Source organism: Hemitrygon akajei, chromosome 7, assembly GCF_048418815.1.
Source record: "Hemitrygon akajei chromosome 7, sHemAka1.3, whole genome shotgun sequence".
Taxonomy (NCBI): domain Eukaryota; kingdom Metazoa; phylum Chordata; class Chondrichthyes; order Myliobatiformes; family Dasyatidae; genus Hemitrygon; species Hemitrygon akajei.
In genome coordinates, this window is record NC_133130.1 from 99,497,557 (window position 1) to 99,522,037 (window position 24,481).

Sequence of the window (24,481 nt, forward strand, 5' to 3'; positions counted from 1 at the left end):
GGGTCCTTTCTTTAATTTGATGGTCAAAACCTAAAATTATTGGTACATTTTGCAACAGAAAATGGTTTAGGCAATAATAATTGCAAGTTGCGTTGCAGAGGTGCAGTCTATATCTATGGTTCTATAAGAAAATACATGAATCTTTTCTGTAAAAAGAAACCATAGATTCAAAAGAATAAATGATAATAGGCCAGATCTTACTAATCTGGTGTAATGCCTCAGTTCATCACCTACAGTCAGCCAGTGCTGGTACTCATCAGGGCCAGATGTGGAGAACCTTTCTTGCTAGCTGAAGCAGCCCAGATTCTTGTGGTACATGCTCTGGCTGCTGGCAGGGTGCCATCCATCCAAGAAACTACCCTGAAAGCTTTGACCACCAGTAAAGCTGTGCGCTCTGTTTTGCTATAAAAGTTGTGAGGGATTTTTAATAGGTTTTAGTTATCTCAGACATTTAAAAACCTTTGAAATTGAAGTAAGTAAATAGGGATTTTTTTCCCCAAAATTCAAGGTCCAATTATCAGAACACCCCCAAAAACCCAAGTAATAAAACCTATTAAACACTAATAATTAAAAAAAAACTTCCCTTCCACTCTACCACATGCATAGAGGTCCCAGACTTGCTACAGGTTAAATGAATAAACCCTTGTAGTTCTAAGCATTGACCAACAAGATCCTTCTCAACATACACTATGTTCAAAAAGGGCATAAAATGTTGTTTAATATAACAGGCTAATTTTACTTTCAGTCTTACTAGACATTAATGATAGCTCCATTGGAAGTGTTCATGACAGTATCCCTTTCTGCCTTTCAAGGCCCATACAATGTTGTCTGTGTATAGATACACAGACATAGTAAATGTAGTGCTACCAATCCAGAGTTTGCCAAAAATATTTCTCATTTTTTTATATTTTCATTGAATTATATTCCATGGAATTCAATTTATGAGCCTGAGCCTGCACATTTAAAGTTGTATTTCTGGACTTAGAAAAGATCAACAATTTTAGTTTTGTCCCCAATACAATAATCTCTAAAGCAAAAATCTGAAGCCTATGCACTTTCTGTGACAGGTTCTTCTTAGTGTATGCATTGAAAATCTTCTCAGCTAAATGCAAGTGTCAAGTTTAATTACATAGATGCTTTAAAAATTTCAAAGCAATTTTTCTCTGTCCTTTAATTCTGTATCTGGTTCTTCTATCCCAGGTAATAAAGATTCATCTATAATTACAGTATATATTTAAAAGTATTACTTTATTTCCTTCTCTCAGAAGAATGCTGCTGCAATGGAAATAGTGTCTATCTACATTAATCACAGTCCATTCACATGGTCTGGTGAACACGTGAATGATCTCAGCTAAAATCCCTAACTTATGGAAATGGAAATTCTTCGCATTTCTGTACAATTTTCTTAATACAGTATTCTGTTTCTGTGGCTTCTTCGGATGGATAAATTGTTGCACATTTTACATAAACATGAATGCATGAATGTTATACATTAGATTGTAGTTTGAGGTTCTAAATACTACTCTTGTAAGCTAGAGTGGGTAGATTTTTGAGTGATGTGGGTTACGATACAAAACCTTTATGTAGCAAAAAGATGATTCAGAAAGTAGAACAACACTAATAATTTAAATAGACATTGGAGTAAATGTCCTCACTTTAAGTCACCTTTCCACAACAATGGTTGACATATTCCATTTACTGGAATATATTATACCAAAATACCTAGAATAAATTTTGCACAGCATCTGACTTAGGAAATTTTTTCAAGGAAGATATCCCTTTCATAAGTCAAAGAATGCTGTAGGTTTAGTAAAAAGTCATCTCATCTATGGAAAACTCAGACTGAAACAACCAAAAAAAATCTCTTTAATTGGATTAACCATAGCCTACTTTGGTATATGAGTTCTTTCTGTGTTGCTCTAAATTAATTGGTGATTTTCAATATACTAGTTGTTGACAATCAGTTCTATTTATTATGTTAGAAAGGACATGAAGCAGGATTTCAAAGATTATTATTAGCCCAGATACCAGAGGTTCTGAAATAATTTTCAAGGATAAGCACTCCAATAATAAGAAGCATGTTTGCAGTGCCTTATCCTTTAATACAGTTAATAGATTTTTCTTGACATCATAAAAAAAGATATTGGTAGAGAAGAGTGTTGAAGTCCCTCATCTCCACAAACAGAATTAAAGCATTTGATTAAATCAATAAGCTATCTTTTACTGCTGAAAAATGAATGCCGATTGTCAAAGTCACCCAGACAGAGTTGTGTGTAAAAAAACAGTTAATGTCAGGAAAGCTGAAATCTCTACTGCTATAACCTTATTATTCTTACACCTCTTTGTGATTTGTTTACATGTCTGCTGGGGTTGTGGGGTGGAGATAAGTTTGTTCCAAAGGAGGTTAAGGCACTCCTTCCCTCTGTTAGTCTGCAGGTCACCCTTGGGCAAGGTATAGCACCTGCTTAGCCCCCTGTTCAGGGTCACATGAAGCTATGGGAGCAGGTGGTGGATGGTCGTATGAGCAGCTGGTGCATATCACAAGTTCTGGCTATGTAACCACTCATGCCAGCCAGACAACCTCTTTAGAGTATTGGTCACCAGACATGTAAAGACACTGCCCAGAAAGTGGCAATAACAAACCACTTACCGTAGATTCCGGACTACAGAGCGCACCTGATTTTTAGCCGCTGGCACTAATTTTAGAAATAAAATCATTTTTTTAAATGTAAAGGCCGCACCGGATTTTAGGCCGCAGGTGTCCCACGTTGTAATATGAGATATTTACACAGAAAGATATTACACGTGAGGATTTTTTTAACTTTTAATTAAATCCATATGGTAACAAAAACAAATACATATTGCAAATGCTTTTTTTCGAACCGTGCCCGTACGCGGCTACTTTTAAATATACGTTGCGTATACTTCTTTACTGAACAACATTCCAATATCTCCTAACGACTGGTAAAAAATATATATACTGCAGCCTACCAGGAAAAGTTATTGATACCTTTAACTTAAAAGCAGAGTTCGCTCGGATCCAAAGCCGCTCGCGTAATGCCGCTCCCCCCTCCTTTCCGTTTCATCGCAAACGGCATTTAAAAGCAGCGTTCGCTCAGATCCAAAGCCGCTCCGCCGCTCGACCCCCTCCGTCCCGTTTCATCGCAAACGGCATTTTCCCACAAGACGCCGCGAAACCGGGTGTGTCGTCATAGCATCCCGCGATGTAGTACAGAAAACAAATATAGTTTAAACTAAGAGGGTAGGTAGCACAATGCTTCGAGTGTTTTCCATGTTGATGAGGGTGAGTACAAATGACTGATTTACAATAATTTAATTGTGAAAGTGCGCTTGATTTATCGTACAATTTCATTGGACCTCTGTGAACTACTCATCAATTTTATTGGTCTACTGTTACGAGGCAAAATGTTTACGAGGCGGCATGAAAAAAACTTTGCATTAGCCGCTCCGGATTATTGGCCGCAAAGTTCAAAGCTGTTCAAAATGTGGGAAAAAAGTAGCGGCTTAAAATCCGGAATCTACGGTATGTAGAAAAATTGCCAAGAACAATCATGGTCAAGAAAAGACCATGATCATCCATGTCATATGATATGGCACATAACAAACAAACATATGTATCTATTAGGAGATCTGAAGTAAACTCCGGTAAAGAGATCACACCCATTTTGTTCCTAAGTTACATATATAGTGCCTACTTTGCAGAGTTTTTTAAGATATTCTCCCTTATTACTGCAGGAATAAACTGCTTGTTCGATATTGCTACACCACATCTTTTTCTATCTCCCAGTCACATCATGGAAAGATGAGTTGTCATACTTGCCTTCCTTTAACTATGTCATTGTGATAACAACACTGCGCAAAGTGCTAGTGAGTAGATGAGTGGCGAGATCTGGTGGGAGTTGATGGGAACACAGAGATAAGAGGTTATAGAAAACATTATGGAGAGAATGGGAATTGGTCAGCGAGCCAGCATGGATTTGATAAGCCAAAACTGCCACTTCATATGTTGTAAGGAAATATGTCAGAACACTTGATGCAAACATAATAAAAGTGTTCTTTGGATATGTGAATGGCGTCAAGTACTTTAAAGGTCTCATGGTCTTCACCTTCCATGAGAATGTACTCAAGGAAGGTGAAGACCAGGCTGAGATGTAAAATGAGTACTTCAAAGACTTTGCCAAGTAAGGAGATGCTGCTGAAGCCTGGGCAGAAGGAGACATGGTCAAGACACTGGATGGGTCACACACTGAAAAACAGCAAGTATAAGAATTGTTGAGAAGCATGCAGTGTATACTTTGGTGGGGCAAATGAGAAGAATAATATACACTAGAAGGCACAATGCAAGAACAGAATTATAAGTATATAAAATATGTTTAAAGTAGCAGGGCATGTAAAGAGAGTGGACAAAATTGAAAACAAGAACAAGAGACTCAAGAAGAATTATTATAATACACTGATTTGACAGAAATTGGAGTAGTGTCTAGCTGACTGCCATGTTTTAGGAAAGTTGCAAAGACTAGAGGGTGAAAGAAGATAAGCTACAGTGATTCCAGGAGTGAGGGACTTTGTTTTATATCAATACACTGGAAAATGGAAATGATCTCTTCAGTGTCATAATCATTTTGAGATTCTACAAAATGTTTATACTAAATGCGTGATCACTTATTTTAAACATTCCTTACGAAACTTATAATATGATAATATGATAAGTTGATAATCATAATATGATGTTTTTATCTGCAATTTGAGAAGGATAAGGGCAGCTCGGAGGTGTCAGTGTTGCAGTTGAACAGGGGAAACTATGGAGCCATGAGGGAGGAGCTGATCAAAGTTGACTGGACGGATATCCTAGCAGAAAAGACAGTGGAACAGCAACGGCAGGTATTCTTGGGAATAATGCACAAGGTGCAAAATCAGTTCATCCCCTGGAGAAGGAAGGATTCAAAGGGGGGAAAGGGGCCACAGTGGTTGACAAAGGAAGTCAGAGATTGCATAGCATTAAAAAAAAAAGGAAGTATGACAGAGCTAAGGTGAGTGGGAGGACAGATGATTGGGAAGTTTTTAAGGAACAACAGAACTTAACTAAAAAGGCAATACGGGGAGAAAAAATGCGGTACGAACACAAGCTAGCCAGGAATATAAAGGAGGATAGCAAAAGCTTTTTTAGGTATGTGAAGAGAAAGAAGATAGTTAAGAACAATGTTGGGCCCTTGAAGAATGAATTGGGTGAAATTGTTATGGGAAACACAGAAATGGCAGAAGAATTTAATAAGTACTTTAGATCTGTCTTCACTAAGGAAGACACAAGCAATCTCCCAGATGTATGGATGGGCCAAAGACATAGGGTAACCGAGGAAATGAAACAGATTGACATTAGGAAGGAAACGGTGATGAGTAGACTGATGGGACTGAAGGCTGACAAATCCCCAGGTCCAGATGGTCTGCATCCTAGGGTACTAAAGGAGGTGACCCTGGAAATAGCGGATGCATTGGTAATCATTTTCCAATGTTCCTTAGATTCAGGATCAGTTCCTGAGGATTGGAGAATGGCTAATGTTATCCCACTTTTTAAGAAAGGAGGGAGGGAGAAAACAGAGAACTATCGACCTGTCCATTATTAAAGATGAAATAGTGGCATATCTAGATAGCAGTGATAGGATTGGGCCGAGCCAGCATGGATTTACCAAGGGTAAATCATGCTTGACTAATCTGTTGGAGTTTTTCGAGGATGTAACCAGGAAGTTAGACGGGGGAGATCCAGTGGATGTAGTGTATATCAATTTTCAGAAGGCATTTGATAAGGTCCCACATAGGAGATTGGTGGGTAAAATCAAAGCTCATGGCACTGGGGGGAAGACATTGACATGGATAGAAAACTGGTTGGGAGATAGAAAGCAAAGGGTAGCGGTGAATGGGTGTTTCCCGGAATGGCGGGTGGTGACTAGTGGGGTGCCACAGGGCTCGGTATTGGGACCACAGCTGTTTACGATTTACGTCAACGATTTAGATGAAGGCATTGAGAATAACATCAGCAAGTTTGCTGATGATACTACGCTGGGTGGCAGTGTGACATGTGATGAGGATGTTAGGAGAATTCAGGGTGACTTGGATAGGCTGGATGAGTGGGCAGATACTTGGCAGATGGCGTTTAATGTGAATAAGTGTGAGGTTATCCACTTTGGGAGTAAGAACAGGAAGGCAGATTATTATCTGAACGGTGTAGAGTTAGGTAAGGGAGAAATACAAAGAGATCTCGGAGTCCTTGTTCATCAGTCACTGAAGGTGAATGAGCAAGTGCAGCAGGCAGTGAAGAAGGCTAATGGAATGTTGGCCTTTATTACAAAGGGAATTGAGTACAAGAGCAAGGAAATCCTCTTGCATTTGTACAGAGCCCTGGTGAGACCACACCTGGAGTATTGTGTACAGTTTTGGTCTCCAGGGTTAAGGAAGGACATCCTGGTTGTAGAGGAAGTGCAGCGTAGATTCACGAGGTTAATTCCTGGGATGTCTGGACTGCCTTACGCAGAGAGGTTAGAGAGACTGGGCTTGTACACGCTGGAATTAAGGAGATTGAGAGGGGATCTGATTGAAACATATAAAATTATTAAGGGATTGGACAAGATAGAGGCAGGAAATATGTTCCAGATGCTGGGAGAGTCCAGTACCAGAGGGCATGGTTTGAGAATAAGGGGTAGGTCATTTAGGATAGAGTTAAGGAAAAACTTCTTCTCCCAGAGAGTTGTGGGGGTCTAGAATGCACTGCCTCGGAAGGTAGTGGAGGCCAATTCTCTGGATGCTTTCAAGGAGGAGCTAGATAGGTATCTTATGGATAGGGGAATCAAGGGATATGGGGACAAGGCAGGAACCAGGTATTGATAGCAGATAATCAGCCATGATCTCAAAATGGCGGTGCAGGCTCGATGGGCCGAATGGTCTACTTCTGCACCTATTGTCGATTGTCTATTGAAAGGATCAGTATCTATCTCAATAAGCTCATCAGAATCCTATATTTCAACAGGTTCTAATTCTGAGATGGCATGATTGCTGGTCCACATCTTCTGGTTGTGTTGTAACTGCACCTTATGCTAAATGTCAATCTTCTGGAATATATTTTATTATTTGTAATTTATCTGTGTTTATATCACTTTATGTGTTGTGTGGGAGGTACACGTATTGTGTGCACCTTGGGCTGGAGGAGCATTGTTTCATTTGGTGGTACACATGAATATGGTTGAATAACTAGGAACTTGAACTTGATCTGAACACACAAATGCAATAACCTGTTGAAGCCACATGATGGCTGTCTCCAATAGTCACCTGTCACGAGAACAGATCTATCCTAAAATAATGTTTGAAGCAGCATTTCTCAAAACTAGGAGTTAGTGGTGAAATTTTAAGCTTCTTGTGGAACCTCAGGTTTGAAGGATTTTGTGTTGTTTATATTCACAGGGCCCAAGATTCTCACTTCAGCTTGCTGTGTTCATTAAATAACAATAGCACCTTTCTCCCTTCAGCTTCAATAATAGTCAATTCAATGCACATTTTTCACTGCAGAATTTCTAGCCCAACATTTTTATGCTTCCCTCTGCACTGAATGTTCATTGATATCTACCACATAGTGCATTCACCTTCCAAAGGGTATTATAAAGTGCCTAATGCAGGTACAAAATAAATCCATCAATAAATCTTTTAACTGCAGAATTAATGCAATATTTTGAAACAGTATATACATACCAATTTATATGACATAATTGGCAATTTGGTAGACAAGTGAAACTTAATAGTTTCTTCTAAATAGATCAAATATTATTTCATTTTAGAATGGATGCTACAAAACCATGTTTAGTTATCTTATAGGGGCAATATGTTATTACTTCTAATCATATTTAGAAGATTAGCAATAAAACAGAGTGGTATAAAGTTACTAGTGCTGCAATCTGGCTGGTATGCAAGTGCAGAATGAGAACTGACTGGTCTAGAGTCAAGCATTATGAATACAATCAAAATGATACCACTGATGTAAGATAGAAATATGGTCTATAACCTTAAAAAAAGCATTTTCATCAATAGGACAATGAATAGAAGTTCAATTTTGTAACAGTTTTATGTGGTGTTGCAAATGAAAAAGATTTCTACTTCAGAGTGAAAATTGATAATTGTTATTTCCTAGTCATTTCCTGTCATTCTGGTAATTAAATTAGGTACATCTGGGTGAGAGTCACTCTTGCATCCCTGACAATGTTTTCAAAGGAAAAACTGGACTTTGGTGTCCCAGGAACACCGATCAATAGGCAAAGCTGGATAATCTGCTTCATCCAGCATCATGCCAGACTCTTTCGGATGAATTCCAGCTGCACCAATAACCTCAGCACCTTTTTACTTCCAACAGGGGCCACTCCACAATATCTGAAGTCCAAAGACCTAACAGCCCCACATACTACTTGCCTCATTCCTTTCCCCCATTCTATAAAACCTTCTGAGATTTTGCCTGAATCCTGATTCTCCCCATCACCCCTACACTTCTGATCATCCAGAACTCTCTGAATCCTAATCCAATTCCCACTTCTCATTCTGACCTAACTCTTAACTTTTAACTACACCCCCTCAATGAAACTCTCCCACTACTGAAAACATCTCAACAACTAACCTGCCAAGCCAGCTTATTTGATTGAATAAGGTTGCTGAAGGTGATATCTCCAGGAATCATAAGAAAATTAGGGAAGTTGGTATACGATCAACCTCTATGAGACACAAATTGAAAAAGGATGATGGGAAATATAGGAGATAGCTTAAAGATCATATTATTCAGGTCCTGTTACAGTGTGCAACAGGGAGCACTTTGAGTGAGAGCTCAGAGATACACCACTGATTGAAAAAACTTACAACAATTTGTAGTATCCATGTTACAGTTGAACAGTATTAAGTCATTAGGATAGGGATGTGTTTAGACTGCAAGGTATACCTAGTTGGGGCAGAGATAATCAAATATAAGATATATCATATCAGGCAAGTATATCATAAAATAAGTAGAGTCACGTCAGAAGGACAATAACATAAATTAGAGCACCCAGCTCATTTGCAGAAAGAGTGAGGGAAACGTTCTCTGGCAAAGGAAGACAAAGTCCCATCTGTTAGGCAATTAGAGACAGTCCCTGCAGAGATAAAGCTGAGATCATACACTTCAAAGAGAAGTGGGTTACCGATAAATAATTGTGAAATCCATAACTATTGTAATACAAGTACCATAAATTGCTGTTTTTTTTATGGGTCAGTGAAGTATCTTGGAGTTGGCACTCAAAGTGTTCCTGGATGTACATTATAATAGGGCCTGAATAAATTGACATGTTCAAGGGACTCGCCAGTGCTGTATCAGAGATTTTCATTGATATCATTGATATCACATGAAGAGAGGCTACTTTCTATAATACTGGGGTTCTCAATACGTAACCAAAAGGAAAGCTATTTAATACTCCTGTCTGAATGTGGTTGTGAATGCTTCAGTTTTGTTTCACATGATGGGCCTTAACCATTATTGAGGATGAAGATATTCTCAGCCTAATCCTCCTGTTAGCTATTTCACTGTTCACGATTAGATATAATAGCATGCAGGTAGCCTTGTGTTTCAGGTTCATTTTTTACGTAGGCCTGGCCCTGCTCCCTGCAAGTTCTTATGCACTCTTCAGTAAACTAGGGTACAACTGATAGCAGTTGTAGAGAGAGAATGATGCTTAAATTTCTGCTGCTTTATTTTCTGGTGACAATACCTTGTAAGAAGCCCAGTTTTGAGCTGCTAAGATTTCTTCAGGGATTATCCCATTTATGAAGTGGGCCTTTGTGTTTGATGGCCATAACAACCAATGCTATTTTGGTTAGTTTCACCTGGTACATATAGATTGGTGAGGATGAGGCCAAGTGAGTTTATCCTATCATAGACTGTCTGGCTGCCATATCTTGTCAGGAAGCAACCAGCTCAGCTTTTGGAGACTCCCACTGATGCTGCTCAACCCACTGAGCATTGCCAGTAGATTGTGTATTGCTCTGCATCAGTTTGTGCTGCTTCTACCAAGCCCTCCTTGATGTACATTGACATATCCCATTCAGAATTCATTCTGTGCCCTTACTCAAAATGGAAAACTGAAAGAAGATGGGTAGGTGTTAGTCAGAAGAACTCATTGTCCATATTTGATCTGATGTCATAAGACTTGATGGGGTATGGTGTGATCATGGATCAATGTTAAAGATGCCAAGGGTGACTCAATCCTAGCTGTAACCATCATACCTCCACCATAGGTGGGTCAGGTCATATTCAAGGATTATATTGGAGGGTCCTGGCACTATAATATATGATTTTGCAAGTTCAAATTATTGTGTGACCGGTCTGTAGAACAAAATTCCCAATTTAGACATCAGTCCTCGTGCATTTGTGAGTAGGACTTTACAAGGTTGACCGGGCTGGGAATCACTTTTCTGGGTCAGGATTTGTTGCCTGGGCTGACTATATTTCTTTCTCTATATGAATGTTATGGTAATAATGCAATTAAGTGCCTTGCTGTGCCATTTCAGAGTGCACTAAAGAGTCAGCCACATGAAGGTGACCTGGGTCAAGATGGCAATGTTTCATGCAGAAGTTCATTAGAGAATCAGATGGGCTCACTGTTCTGTAACTTTTGTGGGCATGTTTACCAAGACATGTCATTGTTTTTCTAAATACTAGATTATTAACTGAATTGAAGTTTCATTGAGGTTAACTAAATTAATGAGAAGCAAGCTCTGGGGAAAAGGCCAGCATTAACTTCCCATTCATCAATATCTTCAAGAAGAAAGAGGAGAGCTAATCTCTCAAGTTACTGCAGTGTTCGATAGTGAAGACGATGATATTTCGGTGGTGCTTTTGGACAGGATATTCCAGTATCAGGTTTAAGGTGGATATATTTTAGAATGGTAGATCATGTGTTCACTTCTGTTGTCCATATGGGTGATGCTGGTGGTCATAAGTTTGGGAAATAACATCAAAGTCATTCTGGTGAGCTGCTCCTGCTGCATTTTGTAGCTGTATTGTGTCAATGACAGAGGAAGTGGGAATTTAGGATAATGTCCTGGATACCAATAATTCCTTGAATATTGTTGAAGCTGCATTTACCCAGGAAGGACGTAACTGTATAATTTCCCAAGTGGTCAGGTCAGATTGATGTCATTGTTGTAACCACAAGTCTTTATGACAAATGCATCTTCAACAAAGGGATTGGCAAGGATGAAATCAATCAGATCACCCCTGGTGCTGATTCCCTCACTGTCTAACGCACAATATCAGACTGGTGGTTATGCCCTTTGATATTCCCGCTGCTGCCTTTAAGGAGTTCGCATGTTCTCCACGTGACCGTGTGGGTTTCCTCCTGTGCTCCAGTTTCCTCTCATATTCCAAAGATGTACGGGTTGGTAGGTTAATTGGTCATTGTAAATTGTCCTGTGATGAGGCTAGGATTAAATCGGGTGATTGCTGGGTGACGCAGCTTGGCCAGTTCTATTAGTGATGGTATTACCGTGCCGCATGAAAAAAGCCTCTCACCAGAGTACATTTTTCTACCAGAATAAGCAAGTGGTGTCCAAAATAGCTGGGGAAGGGTATTCAATGGTGAAGAGGAGCAAGTTCTCTCACCTGTACTTCACCTCATTGCAGAATCAATGCTAAAAACTCCCAGGGTTATGTGCCTTCAACTGTACACCACTGAGCTGGGAACTCTGCTCTATCTGTGATAAAAAAAAGTATGCAACTCTAGGTGAAAGGCATAAATCCGTTCATAAAACCACACCAGATTATGCTAGTCTGAGGTGAATTGTTGTAATTAAGATATGTTCATAAGTATTTGTGTGGGGATCTTTACTGGGGTGATTTGTTTGGGTGTGTCACTGTTAAATGCTGGGGCTGACCATCCATTTTCATTTCTGCATTTTAACAAAGTCAGTTATAATGGAGTGGCAGGTTGGCCAATTCAGAACATTGAACAGGTCCTTTGGCCTAACACAGTGGTTCCCAACGTGGGGCGTATGCTCCACAGGGGGGGTAATTTGATTTTTAAGGGGGGGCAATTCGAGAATGAGTTATTAACAGTGAATTTTTTCTAGTAAGTCTGTGTGAGTATGAGTGTGTGTGCGAGTTAATACATATGTGTATATACAGTATGCATACATAAAAATACTTGTGTGTATGTACATGTGTAATTGCGTATGTACTGTATATATAGTGTATCACCATCATTACAACCATCAAATGGCTTTCATAATTAAATTAATGAATTGACTGATGTAGGAAGGAATGAATGAACAAGTCCAAACGCGTAAGAAACTCGTACGAGGTCGCGCCAATGCTGCTTTTTGCAGTAGCTTTCGGTTTTTGGTGGTGTGAAGGTGTGTACATTGCGTCATCTCTTTTAAACGGTGTATCTGTCTTTGTATGCTGTAGAAATGAATCGGCATTGTTTTATTTATTAATTATTATTATTATTTTAATATCACTTAATGTTCTTTTTTTTTACAATTTCTTAGTAATTTCTTCCTCAGAACTTTAACAGTCCTTTGGTTCTTTTATTTTTCTCTTTCATGAATGCCATGTTCTTTGGAAGCTTGTTTAAACCAAGTTAATGGTCTTTTAGGCTTCCTCCAGGTGAATAGGAGTTCACTTTTTGAATAATAAGAATTATATATCACCACAGGGGGCATCAGGATTTTAGAGGTGATTAGGTGGGGCATGGCCAAAAAAAGGTTGGGAACCACTGGCCTAACACATCTGTGTTGACCATGATGCCATCTCCCTGGACATTGTCTGCATTTCTCTATTCCCTGCTTGTTCATGTGTCTGTCTAAATGCCTATTAAATGCTGCTATCATATCTGCTTCTACCACCTCCCTGGCACCTTGTTTCAAGCACCTACCACTCTTTGCTTGTAGATTTTGCTTCATAACTCTTATTTAAACTTTCCTCCTCTCCTCAAACCTATGCCCTCTAGTATTTGACATTTCCTAGGAAAAAGACTCTGAAATCCTGCCGTCTCTATGCCTCTGAGTTTTATATACTCTGTCAGATTGAACCATTGCCTCTGATGCTCCAGAGAAAACAATCCAAGAAGGTCATTAAGAGTCAGTCATATTGTTTGAATTTTGGATACCAAATAGGTTAGGTGGCTGATTTCGTTCATTAAAGGATATTAGGGAATCAAAACTTTTTAGTGATAAATTTAATTGCTCCATGTTGAAAGTTACTGGTACTAGTTTATTTTCTCTAGGTTATTTCATTTCAAAATTAAATTCTAAGTTTCTTTAGTGAGATAATGCCACTGAATTAGCAGTCCAATAAATTAATTAACACAGCTTCCTGTATTTAATAGAAGAAAACAAGATAGGGAACCCTAGATTCAAGTACTAAGTGACTATAAACTTACCTGATTGGTAGCTACCCTATGGCATTCTATGCACCTTAAAGTTAACTAGGACCAGGACAATCTTTTTAAAAATCTTCTTTTGCGTCCTCAAAAACACTTTGAATTCATATACATTGAATACTGGCAAAATGCAATCAGCATCACTACCGATGCAGACTAAGTAATCAATTTGTCCAATTCTATGCTGCAGATCTATTTGCCAATTTTCTTGTTAAAAGCCTGTTGGTTTTATCCTGTAGCAGAAATGATCTTGTGTGTAGCTAAATGGATGTCTTTCTACAGAAAGGAAGGTATTATGTCAACTCCATCATGTTAAACAGACAATGCCTTTCTTTGACATTGCTACTGGGAAGACCTGACATTCAATGGATGTGCTTTTCAAATACTGTCAGGGAAAGATTACATCAGAAATTTAAATTGCACCATTTGTATATTTTTGGTTACCTATTAACAAAAAGAATCCTCAAAGTACCATTATGTGGATTGAAGCTCAATAACAACACATTTCAAGTTTCATTACAGTGCAGTCAAAAGTTTTAAGAACAGGAGTTGGCTTTTCAGACCATTAAGATTGTTCACCATTCAATTATATCATGGCTGATTAACTACATCTACTCACTGTAACCCTTAATAGCTTTGCTGAATTAAAAAAATACCAAGCTCTGTTTCACAATTTTCAGTTGCCCCAGAGAACTGTTTTGGAGAATGAGTTCCAGATTTTCACTCTATGATTAATGAAACCATACCAAATTTGCAGATTGGATTCTTTGCTTTGGACTCATTCACCAAAGAACTTACAGAACTACTCATCCAGTTCTTGAGCCTGCTCCACCATTCACTTACTGATGTAGAAGTATAAAATTCTGAGTAAATATACAGATCCTCCACAGCCCTGTAAAGTAGAGAATTCTGACCTCTCACCACACTTTGAGTGAAAAATTATCTTCTCAACTCAGTCCCAAAGAGCTGACCTCTTATTCCTAAAATGCATTTGTAGGCCCTAGATTCCTCCGTAGACATGAACAACTTTAAGAATTTTCTATACTTCGATCTGATCTCCTCATTCTCTGAAACTCTACAGGCCCACCTATTCAGTTTTTTCTCATATAGCAAACTTGGCATCCCTGAAACCATTTGTTGAATCTTCACTAAGCATTTGTTTTGGAACGTCTATTCTTTAATCAGCAAAGGAGTCTAAAATGCAATACTCCAGGTACTGTCTCATCAAGGCCCCAAATGACTTCAGTAAGACTTTCTCAGTCTTCTATTCAAATTCCTTTGTTATCAAGACTATTTGCCTTCTTAACCTCATGTCACATCTGCAAGTTGGTCTGAATCATTCACCATTTAAAACCTTCTGAAATTCCAAATATGCCACATTCATTGGTCTCCCCACATCTACCCTATTGGTCACATCTGCAAAGATCTTCAGCAGATAAGTCGACATGATTTTCCTTTCATAAATCCATGTTAATGCTGCTCAATCCTATCTCTCTTTTTAAGGTATTCTGATATTGCATCCCTCGCTATAGATTTTCAGCATTTTTCCTACCACTGATGTTTGGGTAACAGGTCAGTGGTTCCCTTTCATCTCTCCTACTCCTTTGTAAAGTAATGACATCACATTTGCTACCCTCCAATCCACAAAACTAACCCCATTATTTATGGAACTCTGGGAGATGATATCAGAGCATCAACAATGGACATGTCTATCTATCAAAACTCTGGTGTTTGAGATTCATCAGCTTCCAAGTTCACCAACTACTTTAACACTCTTTCTCAATTAATACTTAGTTCCTATTAGTTTCGCATTCTCATTAGACCTTTGATTCTCTACTATATCCAGCAGGTTTTGTGATTGTTCTGTAAAGACAGATACAAAGTAATTATTTAATTCCTCTGCCATTTCTTCATTCCCCATCTTTTAAATTTGACTTTTTTCCCCATATGCATATAAAAACTTTGAGAGTTTGATTTTATATTTCTTACCAGTTAACACTGATATTTCATCTTACATTTTCTGTTTTCCATTTCTTGGCCATCTTTTGCTGATTTCCAAAGCGGTTGCAATCCTTTGGCCTATTGATATATCTGGCAACTTTGTAAGCCTCTTCCTTGGATTTAACACCATCATCAATTTCTCTTGCCTTGACCTTCTCAGTATCTACTTAAAATATCAAAAACTGGAAAACTATTTTTATTCCAAAACACCACACAAAATGCTGGTGGAACACAGCAGGCCAGGCAGCATCTATAAGGAGAAGTACTGTCGACATTTCGGGCCGAGACCCTTCGTCAGGACTAACTGAAAGAAAAGATAACTGAAAGGCCCGAAACGTCGACAGTGCCTCTCCTTATAGATGCTGCCTGGCCTGCTGTGTTCCACCAGCATTTTGTGTGTGTTGTTTGAATTTCCAGCATCTGCAGATTTATTCCAAAACAGTTGCTTTGGGGGTTTTGGAAGGCCAAATCCACATGTACCTTTTTTTTTCTCATACATTACTCAGAACGAACAACTAATGACAGGAGAATAAAGATGATGGGACTGTAGTATCATGATGATTAAGAGCTTGCTAAGGAGAGCTTTGCATGCATTTGTGTGTCTGTACTACATAAATGATATGTTTTAATTATAGAGATACCTTAAGTACATTATGAAATTATAAATAGAATTATGAGATACACTTTGCAGTCCTCAGTGACCAATGTCATTTCAAAAGGTTAATTCAATTGGGTTTACAATCAACAAAAGTCTCAAGCTTCAGATAAATGAAATGAGCCTTAACTCACTCAAGTAATGAACTAAGATGTTAAACATGTTGTGGAACAGTCACACTTGAAAAAGCTCCTTACCTAAAACTCCGCTAGGCTCAATGGGATACTCCAGGATGGAAGTAGCTGGTGCCAGTGTGTAAGGATAGTCGTAAGGAGTATAGATTAGACCGGCTTCAGGTGCAGGAGGCACTATTGCAGTTGGATGAGGGGATCCATTAGGCATGACTGTTGCTGTTTGAATTTGCCTAATTAGAGGCATAATAGTTGGACCAGCTGGCGTAGGGGCTCGCAAGGCAGCTGGTGGAAGAACTGACGTGGGCCCTGTAATGATCCGTGGAGCTTGGGCTGTTGCTGCAAGAGAAAAGGCAAGGGCAGCTATAGTAAGCGAAGAAAATTCACAAAGAAGGTGTGGAGAGAATAGTCCGTGTGAGGAAAAGGAAAATGGGAAATGGGGGAAGCGAGATAAGCAGGAGGAATGAAAGAAAAATTAAGTAATCATTAGTACAAGCAGCAGCAAATTGAACTGCTAGAGCATACCTCTAAACTCAAACAAAACAAACACACTTCTAAATAACTCTAATCATATCAATTAAGTACACAAACTGAAAATCTCTAAAATAGCCAGTTTTGACTGGCTAATATATTTGGAGTCCTTGTGTATTGCATATAAAGAAGCTCAGCTTTTATTACACATTCATTGGAAATACTTGGGAAGATCATCAGTTTACAACTTTCTTCCTGAATAAGGCCTTTCAGGTGTTGAAAGTTACTATGAGTGAGTCCAATTGTCAACTATTTTCAAAATGCCAAAGATCCAAACATTAAATTTATATTGAAAGATGATATTTTAATATCATCATTAGCCAGAAAAGGAATAAATGTAATGGACATTATTAATTATGTATAGTAACATCTTTTCAAGTCTAGGCAACTTTTAAGTCTAGAAGCTTTAACTCCTTTTTAAGTCTAGATATTCAGTGCACTTCAGTTTATGAAGTTCCAAAAATTCCTATATGCCATTTAACAATATTTTTAGAAGATTGTATGACAGAAAGGAATCAAGCAAAATTACAAGAGTTCTCATTTACAGCTCTTAAAAATTTAATAATGTAAGCGGACAAAATGAGCAGACAAGGTGGAATTAGGCTTTTTGGAAATGAAATACAAAGACTGACAAAACTCTTCTTAAAATGTATTTGTATTCTAAAAAGAGAAATGAAGATTTTTATTCAAAATGGTTTGATGATTATATGTCAGTAATTCAGTCAAGATGTTCAGATAGTCAATGAGCACAAATTGAAACTTCTGTAACAGAACTTTGCCAGAAAAGACTTCCTCTGACACCTGTACTCCCATGTAGGAAATCTTCTCAAATGGATTTGTAGAAAGATGAATATTAGGAAATAAGCACAAGGCTGTAATATTAAAGGGTTTGTATAATTTTAAAATGTGACAAAAAGTAATTCAAAATAAATGCGCTCCAGTAATTGAAATCCCTGGACTGCAACCATAAGTGTTTGTTTATAACGCATCACTGCAATGGTATATTAATATATAGTTCTGCATTTGGCTAGTCTGTGAACTGGTTGCAATCCTTGAATGGATGATACTGATGTACTCTTATTCTGAATATTTAATGCCACCTAAAAATAATCTCAGATTGATAATCAGGATCTCCCACTGACAATCAAAGATTTTCTTTGCTCAGTAAATATTTATGCAATAATAAGTCTCCTCTTTCAATAATCAGGCCAAGACACAACAGTATGTCCTGCGGAAAATAACAAAAATTCACCTAAGCACATATGTTAAGAGTTTTTTTAAGCTGAGCAAATATAGGATTTTGTTTGAATGATGGATGAGCAGGAAACACTAAATATGTACAGATACAGACAGTACAAGAAGATGTTATCTGTTGCACCATTCAGTCCAAAGGATAAATGCAATAATCTCTGCTTATTTGTTTCACAAGTCCACAATGCTCCATCAAACTGTCAAACAGTAACTATGCATTCCTCACTGTCAGCAGCTAGCTATTCCTTAGAATCCAATCTGCCAGTTAGTTACTTATTTCAAGAGCAAATGATTTATTGTGGACTGGTCAATCACAACTTCATTTTGTATCATGATTTCAGCAATTTTCTGGCCATCCCTGAGGAGTTTCACATTTTACATTCAAACTGAGAAAATTACTTAACTAGGGAAAACTTTCCTTTGGTTTACAATTGTGGGATTTAGCTTCCAGATGACTGAAGCTATAACAATGTGTTTTAGTTCTCATCAAGTACCCCTTCCTCCAGGTTCTCAATATAAAACAATTTGACCAAAAGATTATCTGAAAAAAGAACATGTGTACAAGTTGTGCAATGCTCATACTAGGTTCTGCAAGTCCATCATATCCTTACGTGATTTGATGTTGGCATCTCTATAGGTGCCGTTCAGTATCGCTAATTCCATCAGTTGCATCTTCTTGAGGTTATCCTCTCCCTCTGCCTGAAAACATAATAGAAAAAAAGTCTCAGCAGTTATACCCAGTGATGGCTATACTGCCATTTTAAGATCTACTGATTTTAGTTTTGTGTGCTGCTTACAAATCTGAGTGATGTGCAGTCAATCTAATAGATCATTGCATACTATTTTTCGGTCCTTATGGTAACATTTTAGCTGGAAAAAGTGCAAACTAAGGATCTGTCCAACTTCAGTTAGACTTTCAAAAAGTGCAATGGATTATTTTTAAGAGTAGTTAAAGTGCTGAGGATATTTATTCTTTAACTACAATTTTAATATAACCAATGAATCATTTGATCTCATTAGTTTTAGTCTGGTCATTGCTTGCAGTAGGATCTTGCTGTGCTGAAACTCTGGTTCATTTCCCCCAAATATATCTTGGCAAAGATATACAATTCTATCCACCTTCTATTTGTATTCAAGCTCATAGAAGACTATTAGAAGTATGTTCCTTAGTGCCATAATGAGTTACATCAATAAACAGTCAAGGAGAGTCCCAGGTTTGATTTTCCCAAAACATGTAGGTTGAGGGCATCTCAGTTATAGTTCTGATTGGTACTCAGCACTTATCCTCCAAATGGGAGTGAGGTCGTCGTGATACAGAGCTCTGCATAGCTAGCCCTTGCTGTAATTGCAAGCTTGTGAGCCTGGGGAAGGAACAGATTGTGATCAACTCAAAAGAAAATCAGATAATCAGATAACAAGAAAGGCAAATTGTTAATGATGATCAATGTCCACAAAACTGCATCTGAGAAAGGAATAAGTGGTTCGGTCTTGATGATTGATACTCAGTGGTTTCCAGGGGATCAGCCATAATCCCAACCTTCAGAATTCTAAGTCTGCACACTGCAGTGTCAAGGTATGAGCTGTAATGATCAGCTGCTCATGAATCTGACTGACTCTGTTTCTAGGCAACAGCAGTTTAGGAGAGGAGGAATGATGCACTTAAGAAGATCCAAATGCACTTCACATCTGACCCTTTCATGCCAGGAAAAACTGGGATGAAAATTGTTACCCTATACATTTGAATTTGTTGCTGTGCCTGTGGAGAAAGATAAAGTCCTTTCTTTATTTGACTTTATTTCAATCCTTACATGTTTTAAAATGCAAAATTAATCTTTCCCATTTTTATTCCATCTCAGAAGCAGGTGAAAACCTGGCAAGCAGGAGCCATCTCTGCTCTTCAAGACTGCTTTGAGCACACTGACTGGCACATATTCAGGGAGGCTGCAACTGATCGTGACTCTACCAATTTAGAGGAGTACACAGCATCAGTGACCAGCTACATCAGCAAGTGCATTGATGATGTTACTCTGTCCAAGACCATCACTACATGCGCTAACCAGAAGCCATGGATGACCGCGGAGGTGCGTGCGCTGCTGAGGACCCGCGACTCCACCTTCAGAGCAGGCGACAAGGCAGCTCTAACAACAGCAAGGGCCAAACTGTCCCGAGCCATCAGAGGGGCAAAGCGTGCACGTGCCCAGCTAATCCACAGCCACTTCCAGGACAGTGGTGACATGTGGCGCATGTGGAAGGACATCCAGGACATCACCAATTACAGGATAGCATCACCTGACTGTGCAGGTGATGCCTCCCTCCCAGATGTGCTGAATAACTTCTATGGTTTGAGGCAGAAAATGATGTGGCGGCGAGGAAGTCCACCCCTCCTACAAATGACCAGGTGCTGTGTCTCACCGTGGCTGATGTGAGAAGAACCCTGTGCAGGGTCAACCCACGGAAGGCTACTGGACCACACGACATCCCTCGTAGAGTGCTCAGAGGATGTGCAGACCAGCTAGCAGCTGTTCTCACTGACATCTTCAACATCTCCCTGAGCAGCGCCACCGTTCCAACGTACTTCAAGGCCACCACCATCGTCCCCATGCCGCAGAAGTCTTCAGTGTCCTGCTTAAAGTTGCACTTACATCCATCATCATGAAGTGTTTCGAGAGGCTCATCATGAGGCATATCAAGACCCTGCTGCCCCCCTCACTGGACCCCCTGCAGTTTGCGTACCATCCCAACCGCTCAACAGACAAAGCCATTGCCATCACCCTCCACCTGGCCCTAACCCACCTGGACAAAAAAGACACGTACGTTTGAATGCTGTTCATAGACTTCAGTTCAGCATTCAACACAATCATCCCTCAGAAACTGATTGGAAAGCTGAGCCTACTGGGCCTGAACACCTCCCTCTGCAATTGAATCCTAGACTTCCTGACTGGGAGACCTCAGTCAATCCGGATCAGGAGCAGCATCTCCAACACTATCACACTGAGCACAGGGGCCCCCCAGGGTTGTGTGCTCAGTCCACTGCTGTTCACTCTGCTGACCCACGACTGTGGTGCAACACACAGCTTGAACCACATCATCAAGTTCGCTGATGACACAACCGTGGTAGGTCTCATCAGCAAGATCAACGAGTCAGCTTACAGAGAGGAGGTGCAGCGGCTAACGGACTGGTGCAGTGCCAACAACCTGTCTCTGAATGTGAACAAAACAAAAGAGATGGTTGTTGACTTCAGGAGGGCATGGAGCGACCACTCCCTGCTGAACATTGACGGTTCCTCAGTAGAGATCGTAAAGAGCACCAAATTTCTTGGTGTTCACCTAGCGAAGAATCTCACCTGGTCCCTCAACACCTGCTCCATAGCCAAGAAAGCCCAGCAGGTCTCTACTTTCTGCGAAGGCTGAGGAAAGTCCATCTCCCACCCCCCATCCTCATCACATTCTATAGGGGTTGTATTGAGAGCATCCTGAGTAGCTGCCTCACTGCCTGGTTCAGAAATTTCACCATATCGGATCGCAAGACCCTGCAGTGGATAGTGAGGTCAGCTAAGAAGATCATTGGGGTCTCTCTTCCCACCATCATGGACATTTACACTACACGCTGCATCCGCAAAGGAAACAGCATTATGAAGGACCCCGTGCACCCCTCATACAATCTCTTCTCCCTCTGCCGTCTGGGAAAAGGCTCCGAAGCATTCGGGCTCTCACGACTAGACTATGTAACAGTTTCTTCCCCCAAGCTATCAGACTCCTCAATACCTGAAGCCTGGACTGACACCTTGCCCTATTTTCCTGTTTATTATTTATTGTAATGCTTGCACTGTTTTTGTGCACTTTACGCAGTCCTGTGTAGGTCTGTAGTCTAGTGTAGCTTTCTCTGTGTTGTTTTTTTACGTAGTTCAGTTTAGTTTTTGTACTGTGTCATGTAACACCATGGTCCTGAAAAGCGTTGTCTCATTTTTACTATGTACTGTACCAGCAGTTATGGTCGAAATGACAATAAAAGTGACTTGACTTGATATTTGGTTAAAATTATTTAAATCTTTTTGATTCAGGATGTGATGCTGAAAGCCTACTTGTAACTCCGAACCTGCTCTGTCTCGTTGGATACCTGGTGAACACAGTCAGCCCTCTGCATCCAGCTGAAGTGTGGGAGGGTGGAGACTGTTGGGCAGCGAGCCAGGGAGTGAGCTAGGATCAGAATGATCCAGCACAGGGCCCTTAGTAAAGAAGTAGAGGGCAGGCATGGACAAGGAAAATTCGAGGGTGTGGGAGAAACACAAAAGACTTTCAGAAAATGAATTGACAACACACTTTAAGATCTGAAGTTTCATTTGAATTTTGAATGAATACCCAAAAAACTATAAAATTAAACTAACTAATGCATTGGCGAGTTATCCAGTGGCAAAGTACAAATCAGAAGATACACATAGCTCCAGTCAGACAATGGCATCCTTTGTTTGAACTCTGCTCCATAGAGACAGTAAACAAAGGAGCAACTGGCAATGAAAGATGATAATGCAAATGTGCAGTGAAAGCGCTTTTAACTGAGAAGGATATAACAAGAGCAAGTCATGTGGAATGAGGCCAAGCATTCATTTTTGTTTACGTATATTGAAGGTAAAGCTGTCAGCTGGAAGTATGAAATGATCTTGTGAGATGTTTGGTTCTTTGCCATTTGTTGGCAGGAGGCTGACTGGCATGGCCAGCCCCTCAGGAGCAAGAGATGCACAAGAGGATATGACAATTGTCATTTGATTTCCCTGTACAAGTTGGCTTTTAGCATTTCCTTCATTTCAACTGTTCATTAGCTCCAGCGTTTCAGCAGGCCTTCAAGTTGGTTGCATTTGAAACAAAATATTTTTATTTTAAAAGTTGAAGATTCAGAACAGCATAAGTAAGATTAGGCTTTTTATTTTCATTTTAAAGCATTTCCCTCTTAAACTGCAAGATGCTCTCCCCTCAACTGAGACATGCAAAGTTTGCAGTTTATCCTCTTGGTACACACCCACCCTGACATTGCTCATGTCAGCTCTTTCCGTGCTCAGTCAGTAAAAACATTACAAAGTGGTGTAATATTTTACTGCTAAACTTTCTGGTTTCAACACAGGATTTTTGGTTGGAGTTTAGAGATAGCTGCTGTAATACTATTGCGAAGTTCAGAGAAGTCCTGTGGTAAAATCTGAGGGGAGTTAATGAAAACTTGAGGTGCGGAGAACAAAATATCTTAAGGGAGGATTAGTGTAAATACATAGTACAAAGTAAATTTATTATCAAAGGACATGTATGTCATTATATACTACCGTGAGTTTCATTTTCTTGCTGGAATTCAAAGTAGAACATGGAAATATAGCAGAATGATTGACAAACTACACACAAAGACTGACAAACAACCAATGTACAAAAGACAATCTGAGTACATACAAAAAAATAAATAAGTGAACAAATAATATTGAACTGAATTGAATTGATTTTATTGCCTACATCCTTCATATATATGAGTAAAAATCTTTACATTACATCTCCGTCTAAGTGTGCAATGTGAAATTTATAGTAATTTATAATAAATAGTATATACAACAGGATAGTCGATATAACAGAGAAATACAGTTGTGTCAGCATGAGTTAAGCAGTCTGATGGCCTGGTGGAAGAAGCTGTCCTGGAGCCTGTACTGAGAACATAAGTTGCAGAGCACTTGCAAATGAGTCCATAGGCAATCAGTTCAAAGTTGAGGTGAATGAAGTTACTAACTCTGGTTCAGGAGCTTGATGTTGAAGGGTAATAATTGCTCTTGAACCTGGTGGTGTATGACCTAAGGCTCCTGTACCTCCTTCCCAATGGCAGCAGTGAGAAGAGAGCATGATGAGAGTCCTTGATGATGGATACTGCTTTCTTGTGGTTACGCTCTTTGCTGATGTGCTCAATGGGGGCGATAGTCTGGGCTTTATTCACCACTTTTTAAAGGCTTTTCTGATCCTGGGCATTGGTGTTTCCATACCAGGCCATGATGCAACCAGTCAGGATATTTTCCACTGTGTATGTCAAAATAGAAGTTTGTCAAAGTTTCAGATGACATGCTGAATCTGTATAAACTTTTAAGAAAGTAGAGGCACTGTCATGCCTTCTGTATAATGGCACTTATGTACATGTTGGTCCCAGGATGGACCCTCTGATAATGATAACACCTTGGAATTTAAAGCTACTGAGTCTCTCCACCTCCAATCTCCAAATGAGCACTGGCACATGGACCCCTGATTTATGCCTCCTGAAGTCAATAATCAGCATTTTGGTTTCACTGACATTGAGTGACAGGTTATTATTGTGGCACCATTCAGCCAGATTTTCAGTTACCCTCTGTATGCCGATTCATCGACACCTTTGGTTCGGCCAACAACAGTGGTGTCATCAGCTAACTTGAATATGGCATTGGAGCTGTACTAGGGTATAA

General features: G+C 39.4%; 1 protein-coding gene across 10 annotated transcripts in view; it reads right to left on the reverse strand.

Annotated features, from left to right (window-relative positions):
- LOC140730738 (KH domain-containing RNA-binding protein QKI) overlaps positions 1-24,481 on the reverse strand; it is a 548,106-nt gene that overhangs the window by 16,912 nt on the left and 506,713 nt on the right. For 7 of the 10 annotated variants that reach the window (XR_012099664.1, XM_073051567.1, XM_073051569.1 and 4 more), the window contains exons 5-6: positions 18,638-18,725; positions 16,311-16,607 (exon numbers count right to left, since the gene is read on the reverse strand). Coding sequence is in view for 9 of the 10 variants with exons in the window: in XM_073051567.1 (XP_072907668.1) it covers positions 16,311-16,607; positions 18,638-18,725 (385 nt within the window). In the remaining variant the exon portion in view is untranslated. Of the gene's footprint in view, positions 1-11,692; positions 11,770-16,310; positions 16,608-18,637; positions 18,726-24,481 lie in introns of those variants that run through there. The other 3 variants (XM_073051568.1, XM_073051566.1, XM_073051572.1) reach the window with 2 other exon arrangements.